Source organism: Eublepharis macularius, chromosome 14 (assembly GCF_028583425.1).
Source record: "Eublepharis macularius isolate TG4126 chromosome 14, MPM_Emac_v1.0, whole genome shotgun sequence".
Classification (NCBI taxonomy): domain Eukaryota; kingdom Metazoa; phylum Chordata; class Lepidosauria; order Squamata; family Eublepharidae; genus Eublepharis; species Eublepharis macularius.
In genome coordinates, this window is record NC_072803.1 from 1,117,112 (window position 1) to 1,140,072 (window position 22,961).

Genomic DNA, 22,961 nt, shown 5'->3' on the forward strand with positions numbered 1-22,961 from the left:
CGCGAGAGAAGGCGCCTGGCGCCGCCCCCCCCCCCCCAGGGGCCCTCCGCAGCCCGCCAGGCCGCCCCGAAGGCTCCGGGCGGAAGAGCGCCCGCCTCCCGCCCGCACCGCACCTGCCGGGCCCCGGCCTGTGCTGCAGGCTGCCAGAGGAGACCGACCCCGGGGCGAAAGGGCCGCGCTGGCGCAGCAGCAGCCCAGGAAGCCGGCGGCCCCACCTGGGCCGCGCAGGGCTCCACGCGGGCCTTTTCGGTTCGCTTCTGAAACTGCTGCCCGGCCCTGGCGCCTGCCGGGACAGCCCTCCGGCAGCGGACAGGCCTGCGCCCCCCCCCCCGCCGCCCCCAGGCCTGCTGCCCCCCAAATGAGACACTCACAAGGAGCCACTGGTGAAACACACATTTATATTGAAAGATGCACTAAAGAGGGCAGGCTACCAGTCCTCCATGCCATTTGGCCAAAGCAGGGTCATGGCTTTCGTAGAGCGGGAGTGAAGGGTCCAGTCAGCTACCGCTGAAGGGGGGCAAGCGCGCTCCCGCCCAGCGGCAAGGCAAGGCAAGGCAAGGCAAAGCAAAGCAAAGCAAAGCAAGGCAGGGGGTTCCACGGCATTCCCACCTCCTGGAGCAAGCAGGCTGCTGGCCTGCACAAGTTTCTCCAAGCCCCCCCCCCCCTTACAGCCACATTGTGTGTTACAAGATCAAGACAACATAATTCTTTAGCGTTTGTTTCACACTTTGCTGCAGTAAACATAAAATTGGCCGATGCTCCTACACACCACAGGACAGACAAGATTCTGGGCTGCAGCTCACAACAGACACGGCGACAAGACTAAAGAAACAACCCACATAAGTCTGGCAGAGAGGCTGGCAGGGGAGGGGATTCAAGAGCGGCTGGTTGCAGCTAGAACTCAGCACGTCCCAGGATCAGGACCCTTTCGGTTACCAGTATCCTGAGGAGCGCAATCCAGATGGTCGCCACTGATGGCGGCCAGCCAAAGCTCAAGAGATCTCACCTGGCTCAGTGGCCGGAGAAGGGGGAGATGCTGCCTCATCACAGTGAGGGCAGCATGCTGGGGAAATGGCACAGGGCAACTCCACCAGGTTTAGGACAGGCAGCCAGTTTGGAGCCCACTGCTGTGCCAAGAACCTGGACCGCTGGGGGCCGCTTAGCTCTCTCTCTCAAGGCTTGAGTAGCCAAGCTGCTTAGCCACAGAAGGATTTTTGGGCCCCCAGTAACGTCTGGCCCACAGGCAGGTGGTCAGCTGATGAGGGGGGAACACCTCAGAAGTCCTAGGAAACATTTGGTCAGTAATGTGTCACCTTTCCCATCTGGGTTATTCACTGGATAAGCAGCAGGAGTCCAAGGCCTCCTCTGCAGCTGGCCAGCAACCCCACGAATCCTGCCCTCCGGGGCTTCAGCAAACGCTGCCCCTCCACATCAAGATGCTCCACAGAATTTGCTTCAATGCATGGGGGGCTTTGTGGATACCCCTGCTTAAGCTGCAGGAAATCTACTGATGCAAAAGACTGGACAGATGAACAACAGGGAGGCCTCTACTGGGAAGCTATTAAGCTCAGAAAATACACTCACACTTGGAACCCTCTAGTGTGCAGAAGCAGCCTTTTTGTAACAAGAGCAGCCATAGAAGTCACAAGCACAAAACCTTCTTTAGGGGTGCAGAGGGGGAGAAGGCACACACTTGTGCTGTGACTGACTGGCAAAGATTCAACAGCTGATACCGCTGAGCTGCTTGATCAGGTAAAAATAAAAGGAAGCAAGCAAGGAAGCGGCTGGACTTCCAAGAAGACGCCTCAAGAACAAGGCTTCCAAACGCTGAGATCTGAGAGATGTTCTCTTCTACGGGGAAATTCTCTCCTGTTGACCTAGACATTCACTAAGGCTTTACTCCCTTGCTGGCCTCCTGATCAAAAGCTCCAGTCCTAGCAGGACCGAAGAGACTGGCTGCTCTCCGCAACAGGCTCTCTGCTGGAACGGAGGCAGAGGCAGGCCAGGAGGGGGAAAGGATGCCCCTGCACTGGGTCCGCTCCTGTCGGAGGCCGCACCGGCTTGAATAAAAGGCTTGTACAAGACAGGCGGACACAACAAAGAAATCGACACCTTGGGACTCGTAAGCCCGCCGGCTCTTTCAGGCCCGCAAGAAGGGAAAGGGCTACGGATTATCATCTTGAGAAGAAAAGTAACAGTCATTTGCTTTTTGCCAGTTTTTTTTCTTTTTTAAAAAAGTGAAACAATGAAGACAAGCAGCTCTGCACACAGCATCCTGAAGCACAAGACATCACAGCGAGAAGAAATGTCAGTTTTATAAGGAGGGGGGTAGCCATCATTCAATGGGGCGCCAAAGCCAGAGGGCCTTCAAAAGCTGGGAACGTCATACCAGAGCATAGAAAAGGAACAGCTTTCCCTGGGATGCTCAACTGGACACCCTCACAAGACGGAAATGACATCCGACAGGCCAGAGAAAACCAAAGGGATCAGGGCTGCTCTAGAGGGCTTCACTCACTGAACACTTCTCAAATGAAAGTGTCACAAATATCTGTCTCTTGGGGTTAGTTTGATGGCTGCTCCTGCCAAAGCCAGAAAGCAGCTGTGTCACGTGAAACAAAACACCTACCTTGGGAAGCCTGAGCCATTCCAGCTTTTAAAGAAACTGCTGCCGTGGGTTCACAGAGTGGAATGTGAGAGTAAATAGTGAGCTGAGATAGAGGGAGTCTTAAGGGCTACTGAAATACGCCTGGCAAAACACCAAGGGGGGGACTGGCAGTGACAGAACAGGAGGAACGGACAGGGGACAAGTATGTTCATGCCGTAAACAAGAATCAACTGAAAAGTAAAATCCTTCTGTGGTCAATTTCACCCTGCTGATAAGAGACTTATTCGGCTCAGCCAGGTGCCATTACATCAGCTTCCCCTCTTCCAATGCTAAACACAACACCCAGTAACATTCGACAATGGAAAGTGCTTTGAGCAAGGGGGATGTTGTAGTGCCAGGGTAAAGAACTGCGCTGATGGAGCTGGGATGCCATTAACACTGCTGGAACTGGCTGCTCAGGCCAGAGTTGCCTGCTTCTCTTCAGGGGTCTCCTCCAGCAGCTGCATGATCAGTTCATGGAGGGGCTTACAGATCTTGGCATAGCCAGCGCCAGTTAAATGCAGAAAATCAAACATGTCGTGGCAGGAGATGGTGCCATCCGAATGCACGAAGCCCACATCCACATCCAGCAACTGAACGTTGGAGAGTTTGGGCAATGAGGCCTTCAAGAGCTGGTTCACGGCACTGTTCTTCTGCCGCAGCGGGTTTGGCTTCTCGCCACGTGGTAACAAACCCTAGAGTGGGGAGGAGGAGAAGGAAATGGAAGCACTTTAGGAGGTACCCTAGTTTTTCCTAAGAGGATCCTATTTTGGCATCTCTCTGACCTTGGCACACCAACCACTACTTGGAATCCATCCCACCATCTCTCTGCACATTGACAGGCAATCCAGATGTCCTGTGCAGACCATGCGTATCCCATTTCCAGGGCAGATATCCTCTTCAAGAAACACCTAAAACTTTTAGTCTGTATGTGCTCCAAGGGAGGCCAGAGATGGCTCCCTTTGGTGCAGCTACTCCCCTCCCCTTCCTATGTTTTCTTAATCATAGAATGGTTATATTGATTTAGCACAAAGGACTCTGTCAGCCTTGCATGGTGCCCCAAGAACACTGCACCTCCCAATCTGAGCAAGAGGGGGATGTTTATAATCCCCGATGCTTGCTTTTCTAAAAGCGAATTCTCGTGTTGCAAAAAGGAAACCTACTTTCTTTCTGACCTCACAAAACTGGGGAACGGCCCTCAGTGATAAAATGTGATCCCACCGGCAGGGTAGGGCAGCCTTTCATTCCTGGCCCAGCATCATCTGCCTGAAGCACAAGAGGCCTTTCCCTGAAGAAACGATGGCCCGTGGCAGACCCCCACCCCTCCTCTCATTTGCTGCTTGGCCACAGGAAGCTTCCAGGGCCTACTTCCTGCGACATTCCTCAAACAGAAAAGAGGAGGGCTCTCTCGGAAGGCACACAGAAGGGTCAGGAGTCCGGCCTGCTCCTTGACCACAGCTACACGTACCAGCACAATAATCTTGGCCTGGGGCTGCCGCGTATTTATCAGCCTCACAATGGCTTCTATTCCCCCAGCTACTTCCTCTGCTGTGTTTTCATGGTTATTTGTTCCAACCCAAACAACAATGACCTGTAGAGGAGAGGAAAAGCCAAGAGTGAAAGCAGCTAATGAATACTATCTTACACATCCTCAATGGGAAGGGAAACAACGACACAGACCACCCAGGGCCCTGACAGCCCTCTGTTTGCTCACGTTATCCTTCACAGGCCATGACAGCAAAGAGTGCTATACTCACGCACGGGTTAAATGTTAATAAGAACAAGGCCATGATGGGGGTGGAGAAAATGTTCCAGAAACTGGGTTTGCAGAGAAGAGTGGAGGTTCACATACATATATGCGCAGCCACTCGGGCTTACCTTGGGTTTAATATTTTCCAGTTCACCATTCTTCAGTCTCCACAAAACATGCCCTGTTGTGTCCCCTCCAATCCCAAAATTTAATGCATGTAGGGGTGAAAAGAGCTTCCGCCATACCTGTAACAAGAAACCAATTCAGTGTTAGATAACCCTTGAACTGAACAAAGGAAAGGATTTCACTCAGAGAGTTCACGTGATGATATAGTCAATTCCAGTAATGTTTTGATGCACAAAAGGGGGATCATCTGTTGAAACTGAGCTATGTTGTCTCCTGGTGACCACTGTTTTCTCTCAGGCAGACTGGGCAAGAAGATAGTTCTGAAATTAAGGAAGGATGGAGACAGGGAAGACAATGATGCATACAATAAGGCAATATTGGGCTAGTTAGTGTTACAAGGCCTACTCAAAACAAAACCCCGTGGTCTACTGAGGTATGTGCTAACCCATATTAGGAACTCAGTCTCGCTCAACAGCAAATAGTTCAGGATCAGATCAGAGTCCATCTAATCCAGCATTCTGCAAAAATCTCAAGAACCAGAGCCCAGTAAGTTAACCAATCAATTTACTTTCTGCCCACTCCTTTGAAAATGAGCCTCAGCACTATTTACCAGTGGGGAAATCACCATTCATGTACCTCTAGCCTCAGAGCTCTACCTCCTGCCCCACAGTACCTCATACTGCTGTAGCAGCTGCACCATGGAGTCTCCAACAAACAGTACATCAGGTTCCTTGTCTTTGCAGTCCACAATAAATCGGTTGTGCTGGAGAAAAGAAGCATCAGGATTAAGGCACAAACACCACTGGTTCACTGGCACAGGAAAGGAGCCATTCTAATAACACCGGCTTGTCTATGTCGTTTTTCTGGACAGATTAGTGCTGCACTATGTTCGCCAGTGTCAGGGTCATTAAGATCCCCCCAATCCAGCTGGGATGAAAGCAGAGGCTTGCCCCAGGCCGCCTGCTGAGCTCGTGGCAGGAGTGGGAGTCGCACTAGCAGAGGGCTGGTTCGCGGCACAACCACTTCACCGCTACCAGTCTCCTGCCGCCCTCGCAGCCTTGCCTAGGGATGCCAACTCCATTGCCGTGTTCAGTGGCCAGGAAAAGGCCTGGGGGCGGTACCCGAGTCCCGGGCTGCCGGAGCCCACAGGCAACCTGCCTTCTGCGGCATGTCGCTGTTCCCGGCAGCGCTGCGGCCTCCTGCGGCATTCGGGCAGCCCCAACTATTCTGCCCCTCAGGCTGCCAGTACCTGCGACATCCATCGGTCATCGCCCTGAACGTCCTCAGCGGCGTGCGGGACGGCGGCCGGGTTGGCGTCGCCCTGGCTCATTCTGTCCCTGGGGGGGGGAGACAAAGATCGGGGGCGCGTTGAGCCAGAAGGGCCCGGCAGGCAAAGCCCGGCCCCCGCCTCCACCGAGGCTCGCGGGCCGCAGCATCCGCCGGCTGCACGCAAGGACGAGGGCGCGGGCGCACCGACCCTGGCCGCCCGGGCCCCGCGCTCCGAGGAGGCCGCGGGCCGAGCACCCCCGCCAGGCCGGTCTCGGGGGCTTCGCCCCGCGCGGCCCTCGAGCTCTAAGCCGGGCCAGGGGCGCCTCTGCGCGGCGGGCGGGCCGGGCCACTCACGCTGGCGGCTCCCCGCGCGCCTCCATCCGTCGCGCCTGGCTCGGCCGGCCCGCCGCTCGCCGCGCTCCTCCGCCCGTTCCGTAGGCAGGCAGGCGGGCGCGCCGCTCCCCGCCTCCCCGTGCAGTGCGCCTGCGCCACGCCCCGCGGCCACTTCCGCGCGCCTCCGCCGGCGAATCGGAGGCGCCCTCCGCAGGAACTCCCGCCCCCTGCCCTTGCCCGCCTCCCCCATAGGGGGCGCTCCGCAGGCCCAGCTACGGTAAGCCTGAGCGACCACCCCGGGGCGCAGGCGCTTTGGCTGGCCCAGCGGGCGCCCCGTGATGACATCACGAGACGCAGGCGGGGCTGAGGCGCCCCGAGGGCGAGCAATGACGTCACGAGCTGTCGCCGGCGCCTTCGGGCTTGTTTTGTTTCCGGCGAGGGAGGCGGTCGCGCCTGCGTGCTGGGCGCCTGGGCCTGCCCCGGTTGGCTGCTCTGGAAAGCGGGAGGGCCTCCGGGGGCCCCGTGCTCCGGGCCGGGCGCTGGAAGGGCTGCGGGAGGCTCGGCGGCCGAGCACCCGCGGGGCTGCCCGAGGCCCGGGAGCTGCGGCCGGTTCAGCTGGACGGCGCCGGCCTCGGGAGACCGACGCCCTGAGGCTGCAGCCGGTGTGGAGAGGAGGAGGCGTTTGGGTAGTGATACGCCTTCGGGGCTGGACAGCGGCGAAGAAAGCGAACTCCGCGCTGGGGGTTATTAGAAAATAAACTGACCCCGGGGCAGCCGCCTTGGGAGCCTGCAGAAGAGGGCGCCCCAGACGGCTAGGAGCGCCGGGCATCTTTCCTGGGAGGGAAGGCTGAGGAGTTGGAGAAAGGGGTGGCCCAGGGGGAGCCGATACAGGCTAATACGAGGGCGCATCGGGTGGAGAACTTTTCTGCCTTTCCCATAATACTAGAACTTGGGGCACCCAATTAAGTTTTTGGGAAATAGATTCAGGACAGACAAAAGCAATTACAGTTTAGCATTCAATGCCTGAGGATAAATTTATTTTATTTATGTCATTTATAGTCTACCTTCCTCATTGAGACTCAAGGTAGATTACACAGCTTTGAGATTAGTACAGTCGAGATCAAGAACATTTCCATTAAAAGCCTGACTAAAGGGAACCTCCAAAGGCAAGTCAACCTCTGAGGAAGTGCTGGGGGCAACAGCAGGGGTTGGCCTTTGCAGCCTATCCATGGTTCCTCCAGAGCAACTGGCTACCTACTATGTGGACAAGATGGATCATGGCCTGATCCAGCAGGGTGACTCTAGCACACCTAAGATGGCAGTTTGCGCCTCCAGTGTGTTTCTCCTAGTCCTGATTCCTTTTATCCATGCAAGTTCCTGGGCTGAGGGGGAAGGCTGTCCTCAGTGGGGAGAGCGAGAATGTTCACCTGATGCTTGACCTAGCAGGGCCAACCGTTCCAGGACACATTTGCTGGGATGTGCCGGAGCTCCTACTTGCTGCTGCTGAAATCCAGTATGCAGGAGAATAAAGTGGTAGAATGGAATGTTTCACTTCAGAGTGCAGGGGTAGGACATCATCTTTGAATGTTCCCTTAGATAAAAGTCTACTTACTGAAATCTGCCACAGCACAGAGAAATATTCTTCTCTCCCCCCCCCTTGCTGTACTGGTTTTCCTGTTTTGGAGAATTTTTTTTTTAAGGGAGTATTTTATAATGGTAACTGGCAGCAGTCTAAAATGATACAATTCATTATATCCCAGCATTCTACCACCTCACTCTTGTATATGTGAGTCAGGCCTTAAATATTCCTCCCGAGATTTGCGTGTTCAAAAGCTGAGAGTTCCTGAACTGCCTTGACATTCTGATGTTGTCATTTCTCCCCTCAGTCCAGTGTAGGAGGATTTTATCTACCGGAGCAATATGCAAGAGATGAAGTAGGCCTGTGAGAACAAGCTTGTGTGCTGTTCACATTCTTGTAAACTGATGAACTGCTTGTAAACTCATGGCTGCAAGTCTGTCTTGCTTGTGGAATGTCATCCTCCCTGAGGCATAGTTGGCACCTACTCTTCTCTCTCTTAGGTGCCAGGCCGAAATATTTCTTTTTACCTAGAGGCATAATTGAGGAGATTGATCTTTTAAAATAATTTTTGTAGTCTGTTTTTTAGCCTGAGAACCGTTGAAGATAATCAGGACTGCCAAGTATTTTATGCTATTGAGCTTTTATTGGCTGTTTTTTAACGGTTGTCAGTTGTAATGATGTTAATGTTTTCTGTCTGAAGAAGCAGCATCAATATCAGCACTTTAAACAAATAAATGAATAGTGCCGCATGCATCGGATCTACTAAAGCTGGGAATTCAGTCCAGTATGGTTTTCCCCAGTGATCCTTACCTGCAGCTTACAGAGCACCAGTCACAATCACCAACAACCAAAAGAGCCAGAAGATTATAGTATTACTTATTATTTATTTATGTTATTTATTGTCACCTTTCACATTGAAATTCGGGGCATGTTACACAGTGCATGGCTACACAACAGGATTTGTGTGTGTTATTTGCTGGTGCTTCCAACTTATGGGAATCCTATGAATTAACAACCTTTCATTAACAGCCTTGCTCAGATCTTGCAAACTGGTGGATGTGGCTTACTTCATTGAGTCAATCCATTTCTTTTCCTGCTGCTTTCCACCTTTCCTAGCATTAGTGTCTTTTCCGATGAGTCTTGTCTTCTCATGATGTGACCAAAGTACTGTGGCCTCAGTTTCATCATTTTTAGCTTCTAAGGAGAATTCAGACTTCAATTGATCTAGAACTCACTTGTTTGTTGGTATCTGTAAAAGTCTCCTCCAGCATCATGCTTCAAATGAATGAATTTTCTTCCTGTCAGCTGTCTTCATCATTCAGCTTTCTTCATTGTCAATTTTAAAATTGTGTAATTCTTTGGTAGATCTTACCTTTGTCTTCTTGACGTTCAGCTGTAATCCTGCTTTGGCACTTTCTCCTTAAACTGTCATCAGTAGTCATACCTATGCTGTCATACCTATACTGCACCTATATATACCCCATACAATGCTTCGATCAGCGGAGAAACAACTATTAACAGTCCCTGGGGCCAGGGAGGCCCGCCTGGCCTTGACCAGAGTCAGGGCCTTTTTGGTCCTGGCTCCGTCCTGGTGGAACTCTCTGTCTGTTGAAACCAGGGCTCAGCAGGATTTGTTATCTTTCCACCAGGCCTGTAAGACAGAGATGTTCCACCAGGCATATGGTTAAGGCTGGGCCAGGCCTCCGCCGGCCATGTAGGAGGAGGGAGTGAATGAGTCAAACCTCCTTGTTAGATCTGTCTACCACCCTGTGCACATGTTTTTAAATGTAACTAAACAGTGACTGCTGCCACCGGGGGAAACTGTCATATCAAACTGCATGGTTCTATAATGCGTTTATGTGTTTTTATGGAGCTGTATTTAATTACGTATTGTGTTTTAAATTAGAGATGGGCACGATCCAAAAAAAATTGCCGATCCAGGTGATCGTGGATCGGTGCCGGTGACGATCCCGACTAAATGATCCACACCGATCATCTCCCGTTCCCGATCCGTGGATCGTGGAGGCCAAAGCGGGGCGCGCTGCTATTCCCAGTTATGTGGGAAGGTGAGTGTTGGTGGCGGCCACTGGGCATGGGGAGACGGCAACAAGCCGCCTCCCTTCAGGGGGCAGGGGGTATGGCTGCTTGCCGGCAGCACCCCCCATGTGCCTGCCCGCCAGGCCAAAAGGGACCGCACTGGTGAGAAAAGAATGGTGGGTGATGCCGGCAGCATGTGTGTTTGTGTTTGGCCTTCTGTGTTTGGCTGTCAGAGCTGCCTATCAGGGTTTGCAGGGATGAGATTGGCGTGCCCATGGCTACAGAACACCCCCTTCCCCCTCCCTCCCCTGGGTGTCTTCTCCCAACTGGTGACTGCTTTGCTGCTCCGTGGTTGGAAGGAAGCCCTGCTGATCAAGGAAAGCTGGGCTTCCATTCGGGTTTCCAGGGCGACAGAAGGAGGGCAGACACAGCTCAGGCATTCCCCTGGCTCCGTTGCCCTGGGAATAGATTGCTGGCGCCTGAGTGTCTGGCTTCCCGATCCGAGCACGATCCAGCCCCCCTCCCGATCGCTGGATCGTTGGCCGTGGCCAATCACGATCCGCTGAGTCACGATCGCGTGATTGCCATTATCATGGGTTTTTTTGGATCGTAATTCGGATTGTGCCCATCTCTATTTTAAATGGTGTGATCCACCCTCAGCCTGCTGGCGGGGAGGATGGAATAGAAGCCGAATAAAAGAAATAAATAAAAAAATTCATGTCCACTCTTTTCTACAAGTCATCGTTAATGTCCCGTTTCCCCCAGTTTTCACTCCACCGTCATCTAAATCTTATCAGCTTTCTTTATGATATGTTCTGCATATAGGTTGAACAGATGGGGAGATACTATACATCTTTGTCTGATGTCTTTGTGAATTGGAAACCATTCTGTTTTCTTATACTCTATCCTAACAGTAGTCTCTTGTCTGGAGTACAGGTTGTGCATCACAGAATCAGATGTTGTGGCAAACCCATTTCTTTTAATACCATCCATAGCTTTTCACGATCCACACAGTTAAAAACTTTTGTGTAATCTATAAAACACAGGCTGATTTCTTCTGAAATTCTCTGGTGTGCGCCATTAACCGTTGTGAATTTGCAATATGATCTCCAGTGCCTTTTGCTTTTCTAAAGACTGAACACTGAAGATCTTTTCCGGCAGAAAATAGAACCAGCTGAATCTCCCTGGGGAGGGAGTCCCAAAGTTTCGGTGCCATGACCAAGGAGGTCCTTTTCTGGGTTGCTTGCTGCCAGTTTAGCCCTAGATGCCAGGGATGTCTGAAGCAAGGTCTCCAAAGACCACCAGCATGAAAAGGCAGGTTCGTATGGGAGAAGGTGACCCTTAAGGGATGCTGGTCAATATTAGCATCTTGAATTGGGCCTGGAAGCGAATGGGGAGGCACCATAGATTGAACAATCCTGGAGGGATACGGTTCCTATGACCCATTCCAGTCAACACTCTTGTTGCAGTTTTCCATGCCGACTGCAGCTTCTGGACAGTCTTAAATGGAAGCTCCACAGACAGCACATTGCAGGTAAATCTAGATGTCGCCAGGGTGAGTACGCACCACAGTGGCAGTCTCTTTTCTGCCCACTTTTCTGCAGCTGGCAAAAAGTGCACCTGGCCGTGTCTGCCTCCTGTTGATTCCACAGGAGGCCCGTCTTCCTTCCGTCAGCACCCCTAAGCTATGAACCTACTTCAGGGGGAATGCCACCCCACCCAGAACAGGAGATAGCCCCATTCCTGGGTCAAACCTCCCGCCAGTAGTACCCCTCTTTTGTCAGGATGAAGAGACCCATATAGAGGGCATGATGGTCCCTTGATACTCCTGCATCTCACCACACTAAACACAATAACATATTATATCAGTAATATTAACTGTGTAGCCATAACTATAACACTTTAATTACCAAATTACACCTGAGAGTATAGGGTTGTCTCTCCCTACCACTACTGAATGTTCGCCAGGCCTTAGGTTTCTGGAGTGAGCTGAAGGCTTCCTTCTCTGCCTTCTCCATCTTTCCTCAGCATGGGAAACAGCAGCTCAGGTGACAAATAATAAAGGCGCCCAGTGGAGAGCAAGCTGGTGATAGAGAAAGGGGAGTGTCCAACCACTGTCATCACCGGGGTGGCTGGTCAGGTGGTGGTTTTGCTCTCCCTTTCCTGCAGCCGGCTTCCTTCCCTCCCAGCAGCACCTGGGTGCTGGAAGGAGAGTGGAAAGGTTGGGGAGAAGGGGGGTGTTGCTGCAGAGGATGGGCTTTTTACTTCCGATTCTGGCAGGAAGACTGCAGCTCAGGGAGGCGCTCGCCCATCCCCCAGTCTCCACGGCAATTTCAAGGAGGGGGGAATTACCCACTAAGCACAGATTCTACCAGGACATGGTCTGGTTTTCTTTCCAAGAACATGAAGTGTATCTCATGAGGGAGTTGTACTCAGAAGCACCACAGATAGCATGTCAACCACATGTGGCTTCCAAGCCCCTGAGTGGGTAGCCCTGTTTCTTCAGGTTTGCCAAAGGGTGCAAACCCCTGCAGCTGTTTCAAGTCTCCACTCAACATCACCTTTCTCTCACTTCCGAGGAGGGTACCAAAAACAAACTTGGTAGTAACTGCAACTACCAGCAGAAGTACCTCTTCTGCATGGATTTGCACGTTCGGCACTCTATACCTGCTTGCTTTTTAGATGCTTTGCCAAGTTTAGCTTTGCTCCTACAAGCTAGAATAGGGATAATCAACCTGCACTTTTACAATTTCCAGCTATTATGCTGCAGGGATGGCGAGTTTACTTTCTGTCTCTTCCCATGACCACACTACAGATAGCTAGACTGAAAGGCGTGTTGTATTTCCAGAGATCAGGATCTGAGCATTCAGAATATGAGAAAGCCCTTTAAGGGAAGGCCAGGTATGTTCAAATTTTGACTAAAAAGCCATTGAATTCTCAATTAAGCACATTTGGAAATATGAATTCTGCTTTGTACTTGTCATATATGCAGTTAAAAATATGGACTCTAGAAAAAAGAAAACTTCAGATGGAAAATTGTTTTAGATAGGATTCGGTCAATGTTGCAATCCACATTTGCAATCTTTGAGCAAAATATAACAGCTAAGTTAGATTTGCCTAGGACTAGAGATAAATATGATGTTCAATAAACTAGAAGGACTTGAAGATTTAGAAATAAAATTAATGATTACCCAACACAACAGCTGTGAAAATTTGACAAGATAACCATAAACAGATGAATATACGTTTAGAGAAGTTGAAAGTAAATAATGATAAATTAGAGGAGGAACGTATGCAAAACAGGAAACTAATACAAGCAAGCACATAAGGATCAGTTAAAGATTTTAGATAATAGAACTTGTTCTTGGAACATTAGAATATGAGGGCTTAAGGAGGTTCAGAAGGAAACAATTTGATGATGTTATTTGAAAATTTGCTTCCATCCTTGGCTAACTTCAGTGAGAACACAGTTAAAGAAGAAGCCCACAGAATAACCCCAATGCTATCAAAAATTGTTTCTCATGGAATGGACTCAAAAGGTTGCCGTCGGAGATAAGCTATCTCCAGAATGGGGGCAATCCTGCGGGGTTCCGCAGGGAGCAATCTTATCTCCCATGTTATTTAACCTGTACATAAAACCTTTAGGAGAACTCGTCCACAGCCATGGAGTTGGATGTCATCAGTATGCAGATGATACCCAACCCGGTATCTCATTATCTAGGTCCCCACAGAATGCAGTGGAAATCTTAGATCGCTGCCTGACAGCTGTATTGAAATAGCTGAAAAATAACAAATTAAAATTGAACCCAGAAAAGACTGAAGTGATGCTTGTTGGGAAAGCAGAGACCCTGAAGAACATTGTGCTCCCCACTTTTGATGGAGTTCGTCTGACCCTTGCAGATGTGGTTAAGAGCCTAGGGGTTATACTGGATGCAGTGCTACTACTAGAAAAACAAGTTAAAGCAGCCGCAAAAAATTCTTACTACAATCTTACTCTAGCATGAGAGATGGCTTCTTACCTCGACACGGCCGACCTGGCCACCTGGATCCGTGCTATGGTAACATCAAGGCTTGACTATTGTAATGCTCTATACATTGGCCTCCCGTCTAAGTTAACTAGGAGGCTCCAATTGGTGCAAAATGCTGCAGTTTGACTGTTAGCAGAAGCGAGCAGGAGCATGAACATCACTCCCATCCTACAGTCACTCCGTTGGCTACCTATCAGTTACCGTGCTCAGTTCAAGGTATTGGTTATTACATACAAAGTGCTTCATGGCCTCAGCCCAGCATACCTACGGGACCGCCTCCCTCCCTATGTCCCTCCACAGCTGCTTCTCTCATCTGAACAGGGTCTTCTGCAGGTGCTGGCCTGCACATGGGCAAAATCAACAGCAACCTGTACACGGGCTTTCTCTGTGGTGGCCCCTACCCTGTAGAACGGCCTGCCTGAGGAGGTCAGGAGAGCCCCCACTTTCCCGGCTTTCTGTAAATGATGCAAAACTGAATTATTCAAAAAGGCCTTTTTTCTCAGCTAAGAGGGCGGTATTGTAGAGAGGGGGTCCTGGATGTTTTGCTAATGAGTTAGGGATAGGGTTGCCAGGTCCATGCTGAGAAATTCCTGGAGATTTGGGGGTGGAGCCTGGGGAGGGCCCTCAGCTGGGTATAATGCCATATAATCAACCTTCCAAGCTAGCCATTTTCTCCAGGGAAACTGATTTTTGTCACCTGGGGACCAGTTGTAATTCCAGGAGATCGCCAGCCACCACCTGGAGACTCTATAACTCAACTCAAAATAAATGAATAAAATGCTCAGTAAGACCTTGTGTCAGCACAAAAATATCAGTTCAATTCAAGGTGAATAAACCATCAGCTCTCAACATCAATTAGGTAAATTCAATTAAAATACTACATTCAATATACAGAAAACAGACCATATACTATTGCTTTTGTCCTTTAAATATCGATGTGAGATTAGTCCTCTTATCAAAATGCCATATAACACACTGCGGTACACGTGGTTGGAGGTCCGACGAAGGTAGAAGAACGCTGTTGGGAAACGCCGTTCCAATCTCTGCTCAAAGTGAAGAACAGGTAAGAGAAGTGGCTGAATCCCACAGAGGAATAAAGTTCTCGTGAATTCTTACGTCTTTCAGGTGGAGAAATGCAGGTGAAGTGGGACCCAGGAGGGCCCCCCCTCATGTTAGCCCTACAAGCGGCCGGCAAAGATTAATCAGCTTGTTTCACAGATGTTCACTTCCTCAGGGGCCACCATGTAATCTACCAGTACAATAATTTTTTTAAATTTCCAATATATCGAATCAAAAAATCTCAGGTGCTCTTAGCTCTATGTACTCAAGAACGGTCTTTGATTCGATATATTGGAAATTTAAAAAATTTATTGTACTGGTGGATTACATGGTGGCCCCTGAGGAAGTGAACATCTGTGAAACAAGCTGATTGTACTGACACAAGTCTTAGTGAGCATTTTATTAATTTATTTTGAGTTTATAACTCTATAAGAGTTCAGCGGTTATTGTCCCTGGGGATTGTGATTGCAGCATTTTGGACTTATTTCTTGGGGCAGCCTCTTCTTTTGGTACACTACACCACCTGGAGACTGGCAACCCTAGTTAGGAACCACGATTTCACCACTCTGTTGCCTTACATTTTATCTGTTGCTTTACATATGTACTGCTATATACTACCTGTGCTTTATGTTGTTTAATGTTAGTCCTAGAATTGATTATGTTCTGTTTCAGCAATTCTTCAACCCAATATTAGATCCTTGCTAATACTGTCTTTATAAACTTGTATTCATTTACCCTATGACATTGCTTATATGGAAACGGTTTTGACACTGTATGGAAATGCCTGCCCTTTTTGAATAATTCAGTTTTGCATCTTTTGTGGAAAGCCAGGAGAGTGGGGGCTCTCCTGACCTCAGGCAGGCCATTCTACAGGGTAGGGGCCATGACAGAGAAAGCCCATGTACAGGCTGCTGTTGATTTCACCCGCGTGTAGCCTGGCACCTGCGAGACCCTGTTCAGATGAGCATAAGTATGACCCTACTGGATTGTTCCTATGTTGTTTAATATGTCAGTCTTTGAAATGCTTATCCTCTGTTTCAGCATTTCTTCCAATCTGTATTAGAATTTTGCTAGTTTTAAATCTTAGCAAACGTGCATATATGTATATATATGTGCATGTTTATATATATACCCTATTACATTGTTTATTGAAATGTCTTTGAAATTGATGTTATTGACTCACACTGTAATCTGCCATGAGTCTCAGAATGCTGGACTATGAATAACGTAAATAAATAAATTGATCCTTCCCCAACAGAAGTGGCTGTCTTAAATGATCATGTTAGTCGAACTGAGTTACCAAACCTTCCCTATCTGCACTTTTACAGATTTTGTTTTGACATCCTAAAACATAGTTGAGACTTCAAAAGCAGGGCCCATGCAGTGGCCATGCCCTTTGCTTAAGATCTCTTGGGTGAAAGGAGTCAAGGGAACACCTCTTTCTGAGGCCCCTCCCTGACACACTCGAACGATCAGGAAGATGTTCCAAGCTCCTCGACTCTCTCCGCTCCACACTGCAGGGCTCCAAGGAGTTGGCCGTCTCCAGTAAGAAGGCAGAATTCCAAGCCAGCATCTTCTTTTCCTCAGTTAACCTGTTCTGTTCTGCACAAATTTATTTCATTGAATGCCGCGTTTCCCTAAGGAGATTTACAATTCTCCCCAAGCAGGACTGAACTTCTGTATCTCCCTCAAAGTTCTCAGGATTGATACTGCCTTTGCATCCAACTGGCCTGGAGGCCCAAGACCCCTTCTCCCTTTGTCAGAAGAAGCTCCCTCTTTTATGGTCCCTCTTTTCCCGCACACCAAATACGTAAAGGCAAAATGCAGGCTGGCAAGGCATCTGTTGGTTGCCCCTCTGCCCCTTGTTCAGGGATCCCTGCAGAGCATGCTGAGCTAAGGCAGAGAGTAGTCAAAGGAAGAAAGAGGATGGCCCTGCAGATAAAGGATTCCAGGGCAGGCACTCCTAAGCCATAGCAACGCATGGAGCTGTGTGGCAGTCTGAAAGGGCCTGTTCCTGAATAATTCCAAAAGTTTCTCCCCCAAGTAAGATCAGATGTTTAAAGCAAGAAACCAAGTCTGTGTCACTCATTTCTTTCCCAGTAAGCAGCTAAAGTACACCTGTCTCTTATTTTCAGGGCAGCTTAAGTTCAAGAGTTGCCATTGGCAACAGTGGGACCACTTGAGGCTGATGCCACTGTTTCCCTGGGCAACCTCTGCGACAAAGTTCTGTGAAAAAAACCATGTTAAGGAAAGGTGCAAGTAAATGGCCTCTATTTGGAGCAAAATCCACTTAGGAATGACGAGGTCAGCGCTTTGAGCTCCTTGCCTGAGCCAGGAACGTGAGGAGGACATTTGGCTTTGCCGCCTCTCTTGCTCTCTGCATCAGCCATGGACAGCTACTGTCCTGAGTCTTTCCCTTCAGCTGCCACCTGCATTCCTTCCTCCATAACCCACAGATACCCCCTCCCATAGGGTCAAACTAATCATTCATGATGATGGTTTATGAGTGAATAAAACGGCCTTGGGGCCAGTCCAGCCTGGGAGCAAGTTCTAAAACAAGAACAGAAGCGTAGCGGTCTTTCCGCCTGGTTAGTCCCATCTGGGTAACCATGTGAATAAGTGGCTGGCTTGGACAGGAACAGCAGGAATAGGGGGAAAGGCATGGGCAGCAATCTGAGGAGATGGCAAACCATGAGCTTTGCTGATACTTTTGCCTCTTTACAAAGAGGACTGAATGGGGGCGGGGGAAGCAGAATGTGTGTTTGGTTGTTTCCACATGGATGCTTTGCTCCATCTCAGCTTCCTTACAGCAATACTGTTTCCAGGAGTGTCTACACGATATCATCCGCTGTTCCTTCAGCTTCTGTGTTTCCAACTGCTTTGTTGCAATCTCCCAAATCTGGTTTGATACAAAGTTTTTGGTAAGATCTTTGTGACTTTATATGCCATGTGGATAGGAAAGTGTGCTTTTTTTGCAGGTCCCATGCATATCTGTTTCCTTGCCTCAGCCCCTACAGCCATCTCCCTCACTATACTGGAGGGCTTTAAAAAGACTGGGAATTGCTAGATCACTGCAACAGTGTAACAATCTAACTTAATAGTACTAGTTCCTGAGCTTTAATTTTAAAAAGAAACATGTATCTTTCTTTGCAGCATAAATTCAGTCAACACGTTTCCCTTAAAACTCTGCAACAAGAAAGGCTAGACACCCATTTTTAAAAAAAAAAATCTGAGAAGAAGTAGCTCATAACAAGAGATTACTAAAATGCTATAGCAATCTAGCGATTTCCTTTTAAAAAAAAAAGCCAAAGTCCTCATTTGAAAGGATGGTGAAATTGACAGAGCCTTGGGAGGCAAAGATGATATTAACAACCCCTCGGAGGAAAGAGTTCTGCTCTGGCTTTTTAAGATACCCTCCTGTAGAGAGGTGAAATTGACACAGACGGCTCTGCTGTTAAACGCGGCTTCCAAGCTAACATTGCCTCTCCCTACCCTTGAGGGTCCTCCTGTAAGAGACTCCAGGAAGCAGCGTTTGTAAAGCGAGCGCGGTCACACGAGGGTCCTTCCCTTGCCACCTGTGTGACTCAGTGCCGACTAAGGTGTCTGCACCTCCCTGTGTTCTGTAGCCACAATCATTGCTTGGAAAGATGCGAGTCCAACTGGATGATTCAGGCCCAGACGCAGCCGTCTTCTTAAGTGATCTTGGGAACGTGCCCGGACTCGGGCAACTGGAAGCCACAGCTCAGGGGCAGAGCAGTCGCTTTGCTGTCTGGGATCTCTGCCGTTTCACGGCACGGGATCGCAGGCAGGGGAGCCGGGAAAGAGCAGGGCCAGGGGCTCCCCGGCGTTGGCCTTTCCTGAACACCAAGAACAGCAGCCGCGCGTCTACCCCGCTCTTCCAGACGGACGAGCGATCCCGTCAGAGCGGGGTATTCCTACGCCCGCAAGAGCGCGGTGGAGCTGGGCCGAGGGCTTCCCCAGGCAAACTGGCTGAGCTCCCGGCAGCGGCGGAAGTCGAGCCGGCAGAGCGCGGCTGTCTCCTGGAGGCTTCTCCGGGAAAGCACTCCCGGGTCACGGGCTGGGCCTGCGAGGCGAGCGGGACTGCCTCGGGAAAGGCTGCAGGGGGCAAGGGCGGCGCTTCGGGCCCGGGCAGGCTTTCCCGCACTCCCCAGCCTGACGAGGAGTTCCGTGGAGCCGACGGGCCCGCAGGCCGCCACGCTGCTCCGGCCGGGCTCCCCGGGGGGGCTCTGCCCGCCCCCGGCAGCTCCTCAGCGCGGCCGCGTCCCTTCCGGCCGCCGGGGCGCCTGCGCAGAGAGGCGCGTGGTGGGTTCGTCCCTTCCGGCAGCCCGTCGGCGCCGGCGCTTCCCCTCCCCGCCGGCCAATGGGCGCGCGGCCGCCTCGTGCGTCACGGCGGCGTCGCAGGGTCGCGCGCCCCGCCCCCGCCGGTTGCCATGGCGGCGGCTGCGGCTCCGCCCCCGTGCGGATGAGCTCACGCGGTGCCGCAGCCCCGGGCGCGGGGGAGGGGCGGCTGCTCCTCGCAACAAGATGGCGGCGGCTGCAGCGGCGGCGGCGGCGACGGGGCCCCCCTCGGCCTCCGCGCCGCCCGGCCCGCGCCTGCCCCCGGCCCCGCCCGGGGCCGCCCCGCCGCCCGCCGCCCGCCCGCCCGGCCCGGCGCGCATCGGCTACTACGAGGTGGAGCGCACCATCGGCAAGGGCAACTTCGCCGTCGTCAAGCTGGCCACGCACCTCGTCACGCGCGCCAAGGTGAGCGCCGCCGCGACGGGACGGGACGGGGAGGCTGCTCTGAGCGGGCCCGTGGCGGGGGACGAGCGAGGCGCCGCGCCGCGCCATGCCGGGGGGCCCTCCGGGGAGGCGCCTCGGCCAGGCTCAGCTCCACCGGGCAGCAGCCAGAGGGCGGCCAGCCGGCCGGCCGGCGCTGCGTGGCGAGGGGCGCCTCCGGGGTGGCTGCCGCTCGGTGCCCTCGGGCGGGGCAGGCCGGCCGGCTCCTGGGCCGGGGGGTCCCGCCCTGCCAAGGCCTCGTCCTGCCAGGGCTGCGTCGTCCCCGGGGGCCGGGCTCCGCGGCGCTTCCCGCAGCCCAGACTCGGCCCTGCTCCCGCGACGGCCGCCGTCAGTCAGGGGCGCGGGGGGCCTCTGGGAGCTGCCGAGAAGCAGGCCTGGCCCCTGGCTTCCTCCCCGGCCTGGCTTCCCTTTCGGGCCTTCCCTCTGGGCTGTTTATTGCAGTGCCTCCGAAATGGCTGCCTGCCGGCCTGCCTGGAGACAAATGCCCGATTGTTCGCACAGTCCCCCCGAAGACTTCCCGCGTCGAGGAGGGGGCCAGCGCCGAAGTGGCCGGCGCCGGGGGCTGGGCGCTCTCCCTCCTCGGGAAGGCCAGCCTGGCTGTGCCGGGGATTCTCTGGAGGCCGCGGGAGCGGACAGATGCGGTGTGGGAAGAGAGAGCTCCCAGGTTCAGGGGCTGCTCTTGGGTGCAGTCATGGGGAAGCAGAGCCATCCTACAGTCAGTCGCTGGGACTAAGAGAGTTGTCAGCCTGTTGTCTTTGGGTAAAGCAGCTGCAGCCCATAATTTTATTTGGAGGACGCGGTGAGAAGCCCAAGGGGAACCCAACGAAGTGGTCGTCCCAAGCCTGGAGACCGCAAAGGGTGCTACGAGTTCTTTCCACGAACGAGGATTTTGTGCTCTTTGGTAATGGTGAAGAGCCACTTGCTTCTCTCTCAGCTGCTTCTTTCCAGTTTCCATACCTTTGAGGAATATGTTTGAGCCTGTGGCTGTCAAAGTTACTTCTAAGAACTGGTCTGCAAATCATTCTGGGGGGCTTTATTACACTGCTTTTGCTGTTTCAAAGCTGAGCCAGAGCTTCAGTCTTCTCTTTAAAAATTCAGAGTCACAGTTTGCATTCTGTAAACAACTGTTTGTGAGATAAAAATGGTGTGCGTGTGTGTGTGTGTGTGCACCCATATAGCTTGGGTTGGGTCCTGTAACTTTTTTCATGTCAAGAAAACTGTTAGCTAGTCAGTAATCGAGGTTGGTTCTGTGAGGCGGTGTCATCCCACAGGTTGTCCTTCCTTTTCTCTTTACTGTGTTTTCACCTCATTTCCCACATTGCCATCCTGATGTTGTACAAGGAGGAGGAAAAATTCTCTCTTTCCTCTCTGACAGGCAGTCCTGTGCATCTCCTGTAACTCCAAATCCTTCTAGGACTGCTGTTGTCAGTCCTGCTCTTAGTAAAACTCCATCTCCTTTAACCAGGCAGTGTGTCTGCAGGAGGAGGGGGATTTGTGAGTGTATTAGGGAGAAGGCAGTGCTTCAGTTGCGCAGCTCTGAGGTCAGAGCCTCATCTGCTTCCTTCTTCGGGCAGGAGCTGCTTATCAGCAGCCATCGAGTTCTTACTTTCTAAGCTCAGCTGTGTTCCAGCGTGGGCTTTTTGGCAGCAATAGTGTGTTTGCCATCTCTTTCTGCATGGACTGCAGCTCCTTGCCCTTTGGCTTTCTGTGTGTGTGTGTGTGTGTGTGTGTGACATTGGCCTTGCTCATGTTCAGCCTCAGTTTTCATCTGTAGTCAAGAGGTTTCATGTTGACTTTGCCCACCCCATGATTCTGGCAGAAGTCAATATGGGAAGCAGGCATAGCAGATGCATTTGTGGATGTAGAAATGCCATGCACAGTAATGCTGAGGCTTTTCAGCCTGGTGTCCTTTGAAGGACAGGTGGGGGCTCACTTGATAAATCCTGGGTTTCTTTTCCTCCCCTCCTGAACAAGGCAACCCTTTGGGCTATCGATTGTACAATATGCAGAGGGGAACCCTGACAGAATCGAGGGGACCTGCCAGGAGAATGCTGTGAAACAAGTCACAGTTGTGCCCTTATATAAACTATGACTGGCCAGTTGTGTGTGTGTTTTTTTAAAAAAAAAACCTGTCTGTAATTGTAGCTGAAAGTGACTGACTTGCCAAAGGCAAGGGACAGAGTCTAGCCCCACACTCTCCACTTGGTTTCCTGGATCCCTTGCACTGGGGATGTTCCGGCTTTGCGTTGATCATGAGGACAGTGCAGTTGTTTTTCTGCTGACTCTTCACAGCTGGTGACTGCTGGCACATGTGGCTTTTTGGCCCACACAGAACCTCTGAGGCCAAAATGCCGCAAGTAGTCTGCTGTTGCTCGAGCTGGGAAATGCATCCCTGTGAGTTCACTTGGTATTTGAGAGAGATGGCCGTCTGTGTTTTGGAGACCTGAGGACTCTTTTTTTGGTAAAGGGAAGGGCTAGTGGCTGGGAGCAGTGACTACCTGAGGCTCAGCATAACTACAGCACTGTGACTTGCCTGGATGCCAGGGGTTAGAAGGTGGGGGGTGTTCTCTCTGACCATGGCAGAGTAGTGCTCGTTCCATCTGGGTGCCCTGTCAGTCTTGCTGCCCGAGAAGGTACCGCTCCTGCCCAACTGGGCTGTGTACCCTGTCTCCCCCAGTTTTTAGTAAAGAGCCTTGTGGGACATTTCTCTGGCATCCCTGGGAAAGCTACAGTAGCATTCTTGGAGCTTCTATTCCTGATATTTCTGCAGTTGGATTCTGCTTAGGAGGAGGCTGAAAAGGGCTGTGGGAAGGAGGGTGGTTATGAGCCTGAAGAGGCAGGGGTGTGTAGTGGCTAGAATGAGGGGCTCGGATCCAGGAGACCCGGGTTCAAATCCCTTCTCTGCCATGGAAGCTGGCTGGGTGACCTTGGGCTAGTCTCTCTCTCTCTCTCTCTCTCACACACACACACACAGACACACACAGACACAGACAGACACACACACAGACAGACAGACAGACACAGAGCCTAGCCTGCCTCACAGGATTTGGGTCCCCGTTGGGGAGAAAGGCAGAGTATTAAATGAAGTAAAAATAAAACAAAATTTGCTCACTGATTCCATAGGTGCTCTTTTGAGGGGAAAGGTTGTGTTAAATACATCCCGACTTTTAACTGTGCTCCCTGGAATCTGAACAACTATTACTTCTAAAACATTTATTAGTTTAAAATGTTTACATCCCATCAGGTGGCCCACAGTGCTGCTGCAAGTTACAAAGAATTGCAAAATAAACACAGCCAAATCTGCTAGAACTATTTTGCATGCCTTCCCAGATGTAG

At 51.5% G+C, this 22,961-nt stretch overlaps 2 protein-coding genes across 3 annotated transcripts in view; one reads left to right on the plus strand and one right to left on the minus strand.

Annotated features, from left to right (window-relative positions):
* Window positions 1-378: 378 nt before the first annotated feature.
* On the minus strand, window positions 379-6,258 carry PAFAH1B2 (platelet activating factor acetylhydrolase 1b catalytic subunit 2). The gene is made up of 6 exons (XM_054998413.1): window positions 6,144-6,258; window positions 5,770-5,857; window positions 5,194-5,283; window positions 4,523-4,639; window positions 4,113-4,235; window positions 379-3,339 (listed from the first exon to the last, which is right to left on the minus strand). Exons 1-6 carry the CDS (start codon window positions 6,167-6,169, stop codon window positions 3,061-3,063), a joined length of 723 nt encoding a protein of 240 aa, XP_054854388.1. The 5' UTR covers window positions 6,170-6,258; the 3' UTR covers window positions 379-3,060.
* Window positions 6,259-19,464: 13,206 nt separating this feature from the next.
* Window positions 19,465-22,961, plus strand: part of SIK3 (SIK family kinase 3) — a 105,374-nt gene continuing 101,877 nt past the window's right edge. For both annotated transcript variants that reach the window (XM_054997843.1, XM_054997844.1), the window contains exon 1: window positions 19,465-19,589. The gene's annotated coding sequence lies outside the window, so the exon portion shown is untranslated. The remainder of the gene's footprint in view (window positions 19,590-22,961) is intronic.